The sequence below is a fragment of the Terrapene carolina genome, unplaced genomic scaffold (genome assembly GCF_002925995.2).
Source record: "Terrapene carolina triunguis isolate 2854851 unplaced genomic scaffold, T_m_triunguis-2.0 Scaffold58, whole genome shotgun sequence".
Classification (NCBI taxonomy): domain Eukaryota; kingdom Metazoa; phylum Chordata; order Testudines; family Emydidae; genus Terrapene; species Terrapene triunguis.
Window position 1 is genome coordinate 82551744 of NW_020664409.1, and position 16949 is coordinate 82568692.

The following is a 16949-nucleotide window of genomic DNA, read 5'->3' on the forward strand; positions in this document are numbered from 1 at the left end:
GGAATTCGGCACCCTGGTGGAGGAGGGTATCGCAGCAGCGAGGTGCTCTCTTCAAATGGCGTGGGTTGGGACTGACTCGGCGGCTAGGGTCACATCGGTGGTGGTCATGAGGCGCAGCTCCTGACTTCAGACTGCTGACCTGTCCCAAGAAATGCAGACCTCAATCCAGGACCTCCCATTTGAGGGGAATGGACTCTTTGCAGAGCAGACAGATGCGAGGCTGCATGGGTTGAAGAATACTCGTGTCACCCTTTTGCTCACTCGGTCTGCATATACCGCAGTCTGCGAGGAAGCAGTTCCAGCTGCCCTCGCCACCATGGTCTTGGCAACCTAGATAGGGGTCTAGAAAGGGTAGAAAGACAAGCTTTAGTTGTTGCTGCCCCTCCTCCTCCGGCTCGGCAAAGCATCCTGGGGGCCAGAAGCACTCATTTTGAAGGCGTTCTCCAGAGCGATGACCCAGTCAACTCCCCGGATCCACCTTGTTCTTTCCTTGACCCTCTTCGTCCCTACCATTCGGCCTGGTCACGGGTCACCTTGAGCCGCTGGGTGTTAGAGATAGTATCTTGGGACTATTCCCTGAAATTCTCTGCCATGTCGGACCTGATCTCCTATGTGAAAAACCACCCGCTCACCACGGCTCACATCTGCCTGCAGTTGTTGGGCCACATGGCTGCATGTACATATGTGGGCAGTCGTGCCTGGCTCCATCTCCAGTCTCTGCAAGCATGGCTCGCGTCGGTCTACATCCCCAACAGGCACGACCTAGACCAGGTAGTCAGGGTGCCAGATCACATCCGGTTGTCCCTAGATTGGTGGTTGGACCCCGGGTCGGTGCTGGAGGAAGTTCCTTTGTGGCCCCGGCCCCGTCACTGACCCTGGTCTCTTATGCTTCGGACTTGAGCTGGGGAGCCCACCTGGGCAAGCTCAGCACGCAGGGCCGCTGGTTGCGGGACGATCTGGCCCTCCATATCCACGTCAGGGAGCCCAGAACGGTTTGCCTGGTCTGCCAGACTTTCTTGCCCCCACCTGAAGGGCAAGGTGGTGCAGGTCCTGACAGACAATACCGCTGCAATTTATTACATCACTTATTATTCTCCGCCTTTGGGACTTTTGTGTGTGTCATGTGGTTCATCTGGTAGCGACGCACCTGCCCAAGACCAGGAGTGTATTAGCAGATCACTTCAGCAGGACCTTCTCGTCCCGCCACGAGGAGGTGGTCAGTACAATCTTCCAGAAGTGGCGGACTCCCCAGGTGGACCTTTTCGTGTTCAGGCAGAACAGGAAATGCCACATGTTCTGTTCGATCCTGGGGATGGACTGGGCCTCCCTGTCAGACACATTTCTTATCCCAGGGACTCTGATGTATGCCTTCTTGCCAGTGCCGTTGATTCACAGGGTCCTCGTAAAGATCAAACAGGACAGGGAGCAGGGGTTCTCTCAACGGATTTTTTTGGTGCTCTCAGAGTGTGGCCACCAACTCTGGCTGATGGCCATGCTGACAATTTTTCCTAAAATATTTAATTTACTTAAGGAAAAACAAATACAATGATTTGGACATGTATATGTGCATATTTATTTATGTAGGGTTTTTTCAGACTCAGTAATAAAAATTGATAGTTGTCTCTATTTACTGGACATAAATAGAATAGAAACACAAATAAGGTGCTTTGCATGTTTTCTTTTTTGTTTTTCTTTTTTGGTTACGCTTTTTTCCCCTAAGACTTGCTAGCTGGTAAGTCTTCTGCTGGGAAGCGATATTTGTATCTTTGTTAATATCACTTTTCACAGCAGACTTACTCAGCCCTGGAACGCCCTGGGACAAATTAAGCACTGGATGGGGAGGTGGGCAGGGAAGCAGTGGGGCCCAGGGACAATGCGCGGGGCGGGTAGGGGGTGGTGAGCCTGGAGCCAGAGCCTGCCACAGCGTGGACAGAGCCAGAGCCCCATGGCCGAAGCCTGCCGCCCCTACCCCCAGAGAAAGTGGAGAATTCACCAGCTGCCTGCTCCTCAGCGTTTGTGTTTCCAGAGGGGGGCAGGGCCCAACCACTGCTGACAGCTGTTTGAGATGGGCCACTTCTTTGCGCCCTCCCACCCCCATCATACTCCAGGAGGCTGTGGCCACAAGAAAAGGCCCTGGTGGCCACATATGAGAAACACTGTACTTAATAGCCCTCATGTGGCCTCACCAGCACTGGTTCGGCACACTGCTGGACCTTTCGGTAGCCGCCCCGCTGCAGCTGCCCCTTTGGTCGGATCTGCTGTCCCAGAACCACGGCAGCGTTCTGCACCCGAACCTGGGGGCACTACACTTGACAGCATGACTAAATGCGGACAAAAGGGAATGCTCGGCCCGGGTTCAGCAGGTCTTGTTGGGTAGCAGGAAACCCTCCACCAGAGCAACTTACCTGGCCAAATGGAAAAGGTTCACGTGCTGGGGCTCAGAATGATGTATCCTGGCCGAGCAGGCCTCTGCAGGAGATCTTGGATTATCTTCTGCACCTCAATCTCCAAGGTTTGTCCCTGTCATCAATCAGGGTCCACCTGGCCACTATTTCGGCTTTCCACCCTCCGTTCCTTGGCAATTCAGTCTTCGTTCACGACACGATGGCCCGGTTTTTGAAAGGTCTGGAGCGTCTCTACCCACATCTCCGGAATCCCGTCCCTCCCTGGGACCTGAATCTCGTGCTGTCAAGACTCCTGGGGCCTCCCTTTGAGCCTCTGCTTCCTGATCTCTCCTGCTTTTCTCCTGGAAGGTTTTGTTTCTGGTTGCGATATTGTTGGCCCACAGGGTGTCCAAGATCAGGGCGCTTACTTCAGAACCGCCCTATACAGTATTCTACAAGGATAAGGTCCAGCTGCGTCCGCAACCGGTGTTTCTACCCAAGGTTTCCCAGTTTCATACCGGCCAGGACACATACTTAATGGCTTTTTCCCGAAGCCTCCTAAATCGGAAGAGCAATGCATGTTGCGCGCCTTGGACGTCAGGAGGGCACTGGCCTTCTGCATTGACAGGACAGAGCCATTCCGTAAGTTGATGCAGCTGTTCGTTGCAGTGGCAGACAGAATGAAGGGTCGCCCAGTGTCTGCTCAAAGGTTTTCGTCCTGGATCGCTGCCTGCATACGTTACTGTTATGAGCTGGCAAACGTGCCTCCGCCAGCAATCGTGACAGCACTCTTATCTAGGGCATCATTAGTGGCCTTCCTTTCGCAGGTTCCAATCAAGGAGATCTGTAGGGTCGCTACCTGGTCTTCTGTCCACACAGTCACATTTCATTAAGCACTTACCCGCCAAGCTCGAGACAACGCTGGCTTTGGTAGAGCAGTGGTGCAAGCTGCACGACCGTGAACTCCGAGTAAACCTAGAATGGAATTGACAGAGCAAGCACTCGAAGAAAAAACGGTTGCCTACCTTTTCGTAACTACTGTTGTTTGAGAGGTGTTGCTCATGTCCATTCCATTACCTGTCCTCCTGCCCCTCTGTCGGAGTTGCCGGCAAGAAGGAACTGAGAGGGCGTAGGGCCAGCGGTGCCTGATACACTGATGCATGAGCACAGCACTCAAGGCACCACAGCCGACCCTACGGATACCGCTAAGGCAAAAATCTCCTTAGATTGCGCACACACCTAGAATGGAATGGACATGAGCAGCACATCTCGAAAAACAATTACAAAAAGGTAGGTAACCGTTTTTTCTGTGTGGTTTTAGTTGCAAATTACTGCAACAGTCTTTGATTGTAACTCAGATCAAAACTTGCAGTTTGTCAAGAATGTAAAATCTCTGAATATTTGGCATTATTTCTAAATACAATCTTTCATGTTTTGTGGTTTTGGTTTTTTAATTGTCTCGTCATTTTATGATGCACTAATGGAGATGAACCGATACTTTAAACCATGCACTATGTATCTGGTTTTTAAAAAACCCACGATAGTACTTATATGAAACATAAACTCTGAAAGAATGTTCACATTCAAGCCAGTCCCCCGTATATCATTAAAAGTACCAATATGTTTAATTACAATATATTTTTGGGCTGGCTGGACTTCATTTTATATTTCAACATTTGGTGTGGCTAGCCGTTCGATCCAGTTACAGAAGTAACTGCATTTTGAAAGGCCAACCCATATAATTGTTGCATCATTCTGTGGTAATAAGTTTGACTTTAATACCCTAAATTGCTATGGGAAGTGTTATATTACACAATGTGTCCTCTAGCTGGGCTTGGCAATTTTGGATTGTATCTTGAGTAAGATCATAGGGGAAAGTATTCCCATGGCTCCCATCCCCACAGCTTAATATTGTTACTAATAGTCCCATTATTCCAATAGGCACTATTCAGAGCCTTTTGAAAGGACATCACATATTTAATGACATTGTGAAAGTACAGTTCAGTTTGCATAAAAATGCTTGCAGAAAAATAGACTAACAAAACTGTTAGTGTCATGTTATACATTTTCATAAATGATCTGAAAAAAGGGGTGAACACAGGTGTCAAAAGCTTTGAAGACTATACTAAATTGCTGAAGATAGTTAAGTACAAAGCTGACTGCGAAGAGTTACAAAGGGATCTCACAAAATTGGGTGACGGGGCAAAAAATGAAATTCAGTGTTAAGTGCAAAGTAATGAACACTGGAAAACATAATCCCAACTATACGTACAAAATGATGGTGTCTAAATTAGAAAGATCTTGAAGTCATCGTGAGTAGGTCCCTGAAAACATCTGTTGACTGTGCAGTGGCAGTCAAAAAAGCTAACGATGTTAGGAATCCACTAGGAAGGGGATAGATAATAAGAAAATATTATAATGACTTTATATAAATCCATCAGTATCCCCACACCTTGAATATTGCGTACAGGACTGGTCTCATCTCAAAAAAGATATATTCGAATTGGGAAAGATACAGAGAATGGCAATAAAAATGATTAAGGGTATGGAACTGCTTTTATATGAGGAGAGATTAAAAAAAACTGGGACTGGTCAACTTAGAAAAGAGGCGACTAAGGTCAGGGTTAGGATAGAGGTCTATAAAATCATGACGATATGGAGTAGGTGAATAGGGAAGTGGTGTTCTTTGAGTGATTGCTCATGTGTATTCCACAGTAGGTGTGCATGCTCACCACGTGCACCGGTGCCAGAAGCTTAAGTCATGTGGCTCCTGTAGCCGTTCTATGCCAAGGAGTGACCCGCACACAGACTGTCTGCGCTGCTTGGGAGAAACCCATATCAGCGAAAGGTGTAAGATCTGCAAGTTGTTCAAGCCCCAGACTAAAAAAGAAAGGGACATTAGACTCCGGGCCATCCTGATGTAGTCGGAGCTGGCCCCGACCCCGGCACACTGCTCCGATCTGGTACCCGGCACTGCGGCGTCAGTGCACGGAGACCCTCTGGTACCTTTGACTAGTCAGCACTGCTCCCCTTCCACGGGGCATGCCAAGAGGACCGGAAAGACTCCGTCTTTGCAACGGCACCAAGGGAAGTCGGGGACAGAGACTAGACCCGTGTCGGGTAGTCCTTGGTCCCCATTGGGCCGTAGGCCTCTGACTCATGCGGAGCAGAGTAGCCTGGCCCCTTCGGAGCAGACCTCTCTGGATGTCCGGATGCCATCTATGCCCAAAGCCCTCCAGGCGGCTAAGGATGTCATGCTGGTGCCGGTAGCGCTGCCGATGTTGGCCCCACGCTCCAGAGGCAAGCTGCCGCTGGGATCGCCACAGTCACCGCTGGCCCAGTACCGGTCTCGGTCAAGAGAATGTTCCCGACACCGCTCACCGCCCAGTGACCGTTCAGGGCCCAGTCCTTGTGGATCGTCCTCGACGCCAGCCAGACTGTCTGGATGGGTGACATCTGATCGGGACTCCCGGCACTGCTAGTCTTCACGGAGCAAGGACAGATGGGACTGTGGTGGATGTCGCCAATGGTCCTCGTCTCGAAGGTGGTACTGCGAGCGGTTGCGGCATGACCGTCAACGCCGTTCCCACTTGGAATCCTGCTGAAAGTCTCCGCCAAGACACCATAGCTCTGGGCGTCGATTGCTGAGGAGCTCATTGCGGCTCCGTCCCGCAGGAGGACTACCGGGCCCATCAAGACTTACTAAAAAGGGTGGCAGCGAGCTTCCATCTCCAGGCTGAGGAAATGGAAGAGCCCTCAGACTCCCTGTTCAATGTGCTGTCCCCCTCGGCACCGGGCAGGGTGGCCTTGCCGCTCCATGAAGGGGTGGCGAAAATTTCAAATGCCCTGTGACAAACACCAACCTCGTTGGCTCCCGTCTCTAAAAAGGCGGAGCGCAAGTACTTTGTACCCACTAAGGGGCATGAGTATCTGGATGCTTCCGAGAGAAAAATTTATTCGTTGTCAAGCTTCCAGCTGAGAGTAGCAAACCATCAGGCTCTCCTGGGTCGCTACGAGTTTAATCTCTGGGGATCCCTCCCCAAGGTCGAGGACTCCCAGGAGCACGATAGAAAGGAGTTTAAGGTGCTCGTGGAGGAAGGGGCAGGCGCCGCAAGGGCATCTCTGCAGGCCGCTTCAGATGCAGCGGACGTGGCCACACTGTCCATGGCCTCGGCTGGGTCCATGAGATGGGCGTCCTGGCTTCTGCTCTCTGGGCTATCCAGCGAAGCGCAGTCGTCAATGCAAGATCTCCCTTTTGCCGGAAAGGCGCCGTTTGCGGAGGAAACGGACACAAGGCTGCACGGCATGAAAGACTCCCGCACAACCCTCCAGACCCTGGACCTCTATGTCCCTGCCCCGGCAAAACCCAAGTTTAAGCCACAGCAGGCTCCCGCCCAGGCCGCCCTCCTGAAATACGAGGCCGCCCAGGAGTAGGGTGTAGGACCACTCGTGCTGAGAGGAAAAGTCCCTGCTCAAGCGATCCGCCCTCACCTTCCAGGCACCCGATAGGTGAAAGGCTTTTAGGTGGATGTCGTGGGCTATACAGAAGTTCCACAGGCTGAGGGCTTTGTGGCAGAGGGCGGAGGATCGGGCCCCGCCTTGCCTGTTGATATAGAACATCGAGGCCGTGTTGTCCATGAGAACCCTGACTACCTTGCCCTTCAGGTGCAAGCGGAAGGCCATACACGCCAGCCACACCACCCTGAGTTCCTTGACGTTTATGTGAAGGGTCAGGTCTTGCAGAGACCACAGGCCTTGGGTCTGCAAATTCCCCACATGGAGTCCCCAGCCCAGGTCCGATGCATCGGACACCAGATCCACGGAGAAGGATTTGGTCTCCTTCCCTTAGCCCCAGGGGAAGTTAGGAATTTTGCAAGGGGGGAAGAGGGAGAAATTCCCCTTAAAGAAGAAATTCCCACTTGGGCTAGAGAGCTCCTGAGTTTGGTATGAAAAGTGCCTTCACCTCAGACGCTGTCTTCTTGTGAGCCCCAGGAAGCAGCTGAGTGTCCCCTTACAGTCATTTTATCCACTCTGAAAAGTAAGTCAGTAATGCCACAACTGTCCGGGTAATGGGTTTCAGATTGGTAGCCATGTTAGTCTGTATCAGCAAAAACAACAAGAAGTCCTTGTGGCACCTTAGAGACTAACAAAATTATTTGGGCATAAGCTTTCGTGGGCTAGAACCCACTTCATCAGATGCAGGAAGTGAAAAATACAGGAGCAGATATAAATGCATGAAAGGATGGGGGTTGCTTTACCAAGTGTGAGGTCAGTCTAACAAGATAAATCAATTAACAGCAGGATACCAAGGGAGGAAAAATAACTTTTGAAGTGGTGAGAGTGGCCCATTACAAACAGTTGACAAAAAGGTGTAAGTAACAGTAGGGAGAAATTAGTATTGGGAAAATTAAGTTTAGGTTTTGTAACACTGCTCAATGTGGGTTACCCATGCCCACTACAACCAGCACGGGAGAGCAGCCCAGACATGGAGGAACAAGCAGGTAATAAAGTGTTTCTTGGCCCACCAGTTATTTCCGACTAATTTACTTTGCATGTGTTAATAAGATCTGAGTCATCCATATGGAAGCCTGTCTTCCTTACCCTAGGATTCAGTGAGACAACATGGCTCTTTTGTAGCACTGCCTGGCTCACATTAGCACTTTGGAAATATTCAGGGGGTTGGTTATTATTCGGGGAGTTTTAAACAAAGTAGTGATAAAGTCCTCAGATAAATAAACAAATTTAAAACGTGCTTACAGAACCTGTGATTCCAAATCTGTGGAAAAGAATAGTGGATGTTACTATGATCCTATGTATCTTTTTTCTGCTGCTCCTCTAAATGTGGAAGGGGAGACAGGAGCAATCTAAGCCCAGAAAGGGGAGCTAACAGTCTTCTGCAAGGCAGATTCCAGTACTAGAAACTACCTCTATCTGTAGTCCCAAGAAGTCTGATGAGCAACACCTGGGGAGGAGATTTATTAAAATTAAAGGACCAATGCCCCTCATCCTCAGACAGATAAATCCTGGATGTGGTTCAACAAGAGTACATAATAGAATTTTTCAGTTTCTGAATCATCATTTTCTCCCTTCTCCACTATCCTCAAATCCCCAAAAGAGAGAGGAATAATCCATAAATAATCTTTTGCGAATCAGCACAAGAGTCTTGCTATGAGATATTCTCCTGGTTGTATTCAATCTTGTTCTGGTACCCAAGGAATCTGGGGATGATAGAGGCGCGTTGGACTTAAAACATCTGACCAAGTTCATAAGGAGGACTAGATTCAAGATGGAAACCTTGAAGTCAGTTTTGCCAGGGGGATTACCGGATTACCTTACATCAATCATCTTGAAAGAAGACTGCTTTCATGTGCCAGGTCACCCATTAAGTGCACAGGAAATTTCTGTGATTCGCTCATGGCACCAATCACTTTCAGTACAAAGTGCTGCTTCTCACATTGTCATCTGAACCTAAAGCAGTCATGAAAGTCCTTGTCTATTTGGTGGCTCTTGTCAGGCAGAAGTGAATACAGATGTATCTTTTCCGGTATGATGATCTAGTCAGAACCCGTCCGAGGAGTGGTCCACTCAGGTATATTAGACCATAATCCAAATGTTGCAACAACATGGACGTATAGTCCCCCCCATCTTAAAATAAGGGATAGAAAGCTCTTTGCCAATTCTCCTGATTATCCCAATTTTTGATTATCCGATCTGGCCCTGGTCTTACATAGATCAGATAAACGGGATTCTACTGTAAATTTAAAGCGCAATCAACTGCAAGAAGGGGTGGTTGTGCGCATTGAATAAGTGACACTGTTACTGCCAGTAAGATTTAGTTAATAGTTAATGTTTTTATTTTTTCACAAAATGTAAAAACTAAAGATTCTCTATAAAAACGCAAATTCTGCATTTTTTTTTCCCCCATGGCAAGCTGATTTCTAGGATCCCTAGAAATGAGGCATGGTCTGGGCTCCATTATGCTTGCTGTCTGGACACTCGCTTAGGGTTTTTGGCAGCCAGAGTAATTTAGAGCTTTCAGAGATCGTTAATTTACATAGAAATACAGGTTAGTGCTTGAATGACTTGCCACCCTCTGCACACACCTGCACCTCCTGAGTTATTGACCACAGTTTAGGATCAGGACCCTAGTGTTTTTCATTTGTTTGTTTGTTTGTTTTTTATTTTATTTTGTTTTCCTAACTTGACTGTGTTCTTTTTGCATTTTAAAGGCTTCCTTCTGAATCAACTTGAAGTGTGGGATTTGGGGATTTAGTCTGTCTCAGAGGCTGTATATTTTGGTTTGTTCACTATCCCTTTAGCTAAACTTGGCAATTTATACCTAATCACTTATCCAGTGTTTAGGAACCTAACAGTTCCATTAGTTCATTAGAAATACTACAGCAAAATATACAGCTACTTCATCCTGTATGTTTTATAATTCTAAAATATTTGATAAACATGAAGCAAATTTTAGAAATGTAAATAAATCTTAATTCTGCATTGAATGCAGAAATTGGTTTCTTGAAATGAAAAGTAACTAATACACTTACATTCAGTACATAAGACTGATATAGGTCTAAATATATACATTAATCTTTTCTCTTGTGAAAGAATATACAGTGGAAAAACATTGTCACTTTATTGCTATCTGGTCACATTTTGTAAATTGGGAAAATGGATTTTTTTAAAAAGGGGGTGAGGTGGAGGGGAGAGAAATCCAATCTCAGGCTACAGGTAAAATATGTCTCTTTGATGCATGTGATGGGTGTACCTGGCCCTTCGTGACCCCCTTGATGGAGGCCACCCAGTCCTACTACACCCTGCCTAGGAAGGAGCAGCGAAGGTTGGTCTTCCAGGCCTGCCTAGAGAGGTCTTGTGGAAATAGCCAATCAGAGCCCAGCAGGCGCAGATTAAAGGAGCTTCAGGGGCTTAGTAGGGCAGTACCTGACTGGGACCAGAGGGGCGAGGAAGGGTGCTCCTCTCTGGTCAAAGGGGCTTGACTGGCTGCATTTACTGGCCCTGGGAGAGAGGACCTAATAACTTTAACCATAAGGTAATGGGTGAAGGTGAAGGGGCCAGGTGGGAGGAGGCCCAGGGAAACAGCAGTAACTAATTAAAGGAAGCAGTGCATGGCTGCTGTTTATAAAGTCCTTGGGTTTGAACCCAGAGTGGTGAGCAGGCCTGGGTTCCCCCACCAGCCACTAGTGACGGGGCCAAGCAAAGGGCTGAACTTAAAGGGCCCAGAGACTGGGCTGAAGACCCTGGAGGGCATATAGTATGAATTCTTAACTACCCCAGAAGGGTTCGTTTTTGACTGTGACTTGGCTGGCGGGCCAAGCTACTGAAGACCTATATAGTGAGGTTGGCAACCTACAGTGGGCGCCAGAGCAGGAAAAAGATTGCGGTATCACACCCAGCTCCTAGGAAGCCCTCATGAGGTGAGTCATTCCCTCTCTTCCCCTCCCCCCCCCCATTACAATGCATTTTCAAACATAACTGAAATTTCAGTATGTACTGTGGGAAGGATGGGGGGGGGGGGGAAGAGAAGTTAGGAGTAGTCAAATCTGTGTCTTATTTGTAGATTTTATTGTTCCGTGTGTATAAGTGAGCTTAAATATGCTGAATGGTAGCAAATCTTTATAATGAAAGAAAAGTATTTGCAGCTAATACAGGCTGCATTGGATCAATCATCTTAATATGTAGTTGGTTAATTGTATGGTTCAGCTTGTGGAGTAGAACTTGACAGAACTACCTGCTTTTTTTCCCCTTTATCAGTGATAGGTTCTGCTCCTATGAAGGAGAAGAGAAGACATCGATTTCACAAATTCTTGTGTCTCAGAGTTGGAAAACCTATGAGAAAAACATTTGTGTCACAAGCAAGTGCATTAATGCAGCAGTATGCACAGCGAGATAAGAAACACGAATACTGGTTTGCTGTTCCACATGAAAGGTAAAGAGTAATTAGGTTGTCAGATAAATATTTTCCCCGGCATCATTATAATCTAACTTACCTTCCTCTACGCTTCTCATAATCATGTATAAGTAATTATACCTTCCTTGTAATAACACAAGAGGCAAATCTTGCCCTTCTTCCACAGCTGTGGAGAGTGTCAGATGCAGAACAACAACATGGTTCTACTCAAATCAGGTAAGAAATTGGAAAGCTTGTGCATGTGGAAATACAACTATATGCTGGGTGGGCAAGGGGAGGAGTAGATGGACCGTGTGGATCCACTGCTACTTGAAGCTATTAACCATTGCATCTCCATAGTGTGGGGACACAGGATTAGCCAGGGTAGGTGCAGGAGTTTTGCTAATGTGAGGAGAAGGGTTTTAGTTCTGTGTACCTTGTAATAATGCTGGCATGCCCTGTTCTTTCTACTTGGCACCTGTTTTAATTAACCAAACTGTGCTACTAGCTAACTTTAAAGACTGCATCCTTGGTAGGCCAAGTGGCTGGCTGTCATGGCATATATCAGGATGGAGAGGAATTCAGATGGACTCATCTCCATCCTGTTGTGCGAGAGATATGGGATCAAGGAGCAGGTTATTGTTAATGTAGTGCTTGATGTGTATTTGGCACTAGCACCTTATAGTGGGGAAGGATGTTAAATGTTGGAGGCTTAAGTAAGCTTCTTGTAGACAAAGTGAATAACTTTCTATTTTAAATACTAGTTTCTTACAATTGTTGCCAGTTATTCATTGGCATTTATTAGCTAGCAATCTTGAGACACCAGTTATTTTGAACTGACATGGCACTGACACTGCTCCCATGCATAGGCAGGTAGGATTATTTGAGGAAGCTTTCATTGTCATGACCTATTCTGCCTTGTTCAAAGTGGAAGTTCAGTCTCTTGTGTTGTCTATTGAACATCTTTTCAAAAGCACTAAAATTCATTTAGAATAAAAGGTTAACTTAAAGTTTAAACTGAGCACTGTTTAGTGGCTTTTGATCTCGGAAACAGTTACAAGGAAGACGTAGTTGGAATCTTATAAGAACTTGCTGGTATGCAGCAAGTGTGATTTCTGATCATCTAGTATCAGTTTGGGCAGGGTTCCTTTTAAGGAGAATAAATTAAATACACTTCTGATACACACTTTCATCTCTTTTGGGCCTAATCTTGTTCTTTGTGCTGACTTACAGTACATAAGATAGCCACAAGGGAGGTCCCCCAGGAAGAGGAGAGGGAGGATCCCATTCCACACCATAAAGCCTCAAGGCTGCTATAATCTTCAAGGCTGTTATGTTTCTGTCCATAGTGGTGAAGTATCATTGAAGTTGTGGTATTGCAAAGCCACTGGTACTATCCCCCAAATTTCCCTCAGTCAGTGCACAGGGAACCCTCATAGAACACAGTTCTGTAGCACGTGGGGAATAGTAACTTCTTGTGCAGTCTTCTGGGATCATGCCCTCCCAAACTGTGAAAACACTCCACTGTTTCTGTAAGGCCTATAGAAAAGAGAATAGGATTTGCCACTTAATGAACTACTACTACTAGACTATTCTGTCTGTATTTCGGGATCTTGTTCTATGCACAACTTCTGCTTTCGTTCTTTGTGCCAACTAGTAATGCTAAGTAGAATATGAAAACACTCAGAAGTGGTTTAAGCTCAAAGTGTAGGTTTTATTTGGGGCAGAATGAGGCAAGAGAGATGCAAACCTTTTTATTCATATTTGGTTTAAACCTCCTGTGAGTCTGTTTAAGCAGTCCTTTTGTATTTTTAGAGATTGGATATTTCAGTGGTTGGTACTATATAAAAACTCTTAGAATGAGAACTCAAACAGTATTATTGTACTACTGTATAAGAATGGAAAAAGTAAAGCTGACAAATTAAAGCTGGTCTATTTTCACTGTCCAAGTTTAGTGAAATACCAAAAGTAAACAATAACATAATTAACAGATTCTCAACCATCTTTGTTTCTATAATCTCAGATAGTGGTAAAGCACAAGGAAGTTGTGGGGTTTTTTTACATGCATGTGCAATCCTTGATAAAGTCAACAACTAATACATTTTGTTTTAATTTGTGTCATTACTTGATTTTGTTTTTCAGGACAGGACACTTGTATGCCTTCTTTATTCAGTGGAGCCCAGAAATGTATTCAGAGGATACTGGGGAGTCTATTAGAGAGCCTGGGTTTATAGTGGTAAAGAAGAATGAAGAACCTGAAACTGGTGATTGCACTAATGAAGCTGCTTCTAGAGAGTGGGAGGTAAGGAAAAGCATTGTCAGGGGATCTTTTCTTAATTTTTCAATAATATTAAATGTATTGAATTATATTTTTGGTACAAGGAAAGATGACTTAAATAAGTTGAAAACATGTATTAAATATATGAAGTACTTTATATATTTTGTCAATTCATTAACGAGAATTATTCAGTTGTGTACTTTTTAATTTGTGCCACCCTAACACTTTACCAATGCGTTACAGTTTGGGCAACATTTCACCAATTACGAACCTGCCCTTTTTTTTCCATTCAGCAAGCTGTATTTTGGAATACACAGTAGGAGACTCTCCAAAAAAAAAAAATTTGAAAGAGTTGTAAATAGAGCAGAAGGTACTACCTTTGTACAAAATCCATCTTTTTGATAAGAAGGCTTACTATTGTTTAAGGAAACTATACCAGAGTAGACTGTTTCGGTATGTATTAGGTGCACGTGCATGTACAGAGGACCCTTTATAAATTGTAGGGAGTTTTTGTTGGCTTAACTGGGAAAACCTACTTTTTTAGATTTAATAACATGTTTGTTTTAATATTAAAATATTAATCCAATGTATTACTATTGGAATGCATATATGCTTCTTTGTAATAAACGTATTACTCCCATGTGCATCAGTGTACATTGTGTGTCTATGGACACATCTTACATGTGCAACAGTTAACATATTATTTGTATGTTTCTTAAGTGTGCATATGGAGAAAAGTCGCTTGTAATTTTCGTGTGCAGTCAGTAGTTTCAGTCTAAAATTGAAGTGTCATAGCAAATTATTGTACAAGAGTTCAATATTGTCATTTGAAGCAAATGTATATTATAGAAGTATCCATCAGCATCACTTAATTTGAGTCTGTGTGACAATTACAAATTCACTATCAATCTTGCATCAGGATTTGCTGTATTTTATTGTTGTTTATTGGAGTGCCAAAAATCCATCTTAATTTTTTTTATAATGCCCTTTTTAATTCTAAATACTTAGACACGTTTTTAAAAAGTTAGATTCACTTTAGACTTAATGTGGATACCAGTTTTCTTCTCTAAGAACTTTTTATCCTGTTTGTTTTTAAATTTCTGAAATTAAGGATTATAAATGAGAACACTGAGATCCATAATTTTATCAGAAGCAAACTACAAACCACTGCTTCTGCAGCATAATAGGTCTTGCCTGTAGGATTCCATTGCTACGTTCAGAACTTTAGCTTAGCTTCATACATGCATATGCTGCATAACATCAGACTCTTATTTTCAAACCTGTACCTCTGTTACAAGGATATATTGGTGTCCTAGTATTGTGCTAGTAACAAATTGCAAGAAAAAAGCATATGTGAGTAATAGACTGAAAGTTCCAAATTGTACCTTGAAAATTGGGGCCCAGATTGAAAAGTGTTTAATATACAGTGTTTTTGTCTTGGATTGGATAAAATTTCCAATATACCTCATTTCCTTTCAAAAGAAAAACGTTGTAAGCAAAGAATGTGGATAGGATTAGGAAATGGGTGTGGGAAGCTTCTATATCAGTCTCAAAGAAATTTTTCCAGCTACCTACAGTATGAGCTTGTCTCTTTAGAAAGTGTACTGTTTCAGTAAAAAAAAAGTCTAATGGGGAGAAAATGTGAAGTACAATATCTGCAACTACCACTGATCCTGTGGTAGATCAGGAATGCTATCTCAGATTTGACATCATTGCTTTGATCCAATATTGCACAGTATAAAGCATTAAAACACTCTTTAAGTGAAATAATTCAGCTGTATAATATTAAACACTGTACTAGCTTATAAGAAACTGAGTTACTAGTGTAGTGGTGCTTAGTTCCATTCATTTTTAAATCAGTTAACTTTACAAACAGTTGTAGTATTGAGCATCACTACCAATTCACAATTAAAGGATGACAGGTGACATTCAAAAAATGTCAGCTCTGTGTGGGATATCTTGGATCTGTTTCTCTGTTTTCTCCCAAGTGTGTGTCTGTGATGCACAGGAATCTACTGTTTAGGACTCTCACTAGTTTGGGATTACTTCTGTCTATTGCACCTATCACTGTGGCAAAGCTGTGTAGAAAGTTTTTATTCATTCGGGTCTTAAGGCTTAATTCTTAAGGCCCATTTCTGTGAAGCCTACAGGAAATTAAAAACCAAGGACATGTCTACACAGCCCTGCAGTTCTGACTAAGGGGAACACCAATAGGCAGTATGCATCAAAGTGCTGCACTGTAACTCCCCCATCTGGCTGCTGCGTATGCAAATTTAAAGGTCCCGAGTTTGTACTGATGCCCTTTTCAAAGAGGACTAATATGCCCGATGACAATTTTTATATTTCTTAGGTAAGAAATAAAACTCTGCTTCCGTGTCATGTTCTGAACAAATGCATTATCTTAACATTGTCTGCCCATCCTTCTCACCCCTCACTACTGCCTTGTCATGAGAAGGGATCATCACATTTTAAAAGTAGTTTTCATGTTCATCAGGTCAGGGATATTGTTTTTATCTGTATTGTGATGAGCCTAGCATACTTTTGGGAGCTGCAATAATGCCATAAATCTATTACTCTTAGTAATAAGGGAAGTTTGAATTGAAGTGGGGATTTTTTGTATCAATGTTTATAGGCACACATGCTTTTGATGGCGTTTATAGATACAAAAGTGTTCCTGCATAGAGATTTTCTCTAAAAAGGTGCCTTACATTTGCATCTAAGCACAGTCAGACTAGACATGAGTCTAATATCTTCGATCAAGTAGTTGCATAGTTGCCACTAAAAACACCTTCTCCCCCAGTGGTTCACAATGTAAACCTGGGTGTTTTTCAGGTCTGTTGTATCTGTGGAGACTGAGAGACTGAGTTAGCTATGTTCTAACCTGTGTATGGGTTTATAGACTCTAAATTATAGATTTCGGAGAGCCTGCTGAGTTCATGAAATAGGTGTTCATGTGTTTGCACTAGCCTTTGCTACTCTTAGGTGTGATGCTTGTGTGTTGGTCAAAACCTCTTTGAGGCAGTGAGTATTGAAGACTGAAAGAGTTTACTATAACCTGGAGCTGTGAAAACATGGATCATAGTGCCATAAAAACAGGAAAAGATCCTCAATCAGTGTCTTCCAGATTTCTTCTGTGCCTGATTGCAAAGACTCTAGGAAGCTTGCAGAGGATAAATGTTAGCTTGAATTCTACCATAATCTTGTATCAGAGGGGTAGCCATGTTAGTCTGAATCTGTAAAAAGCAACAGAGGGTCCTGTGGCACCTTTAAGAATAACAGAAGTATTGGAGCATAAGCTTTCGTGGGTGAATGCCCACTTCATCAGACGCAAGTGGGCATTCACCCACGAAAGCTTATGCTCCAATACTTCTGTTAT

General features: G+C 44.4%; 1 protein-coding gene across 1 annotated transcript in view; it reads left to right on the top strand.

The window, feature by feature from the left end:
• The window catches only part of OXR1 (oxidation resistance 1), a 250858-nt gene that overhangs the window by 174341 nt on the left and 59568 nt on the right, over window positions 1-16949 (top strand). The window contains exons 8-9 of the mRNA XM_026663861.1: window positions 11160-11334; window positions 13438-13597. Of these exons, the coding sequence (XP_026519646.1) occupies window positions 11160-11334; window positions 13438-13597 (335 nt within the window). The remainder of the gene's footprint in view (window positions 1-11159; window positions 11335-13437; window positions 13598-16949) is intronic.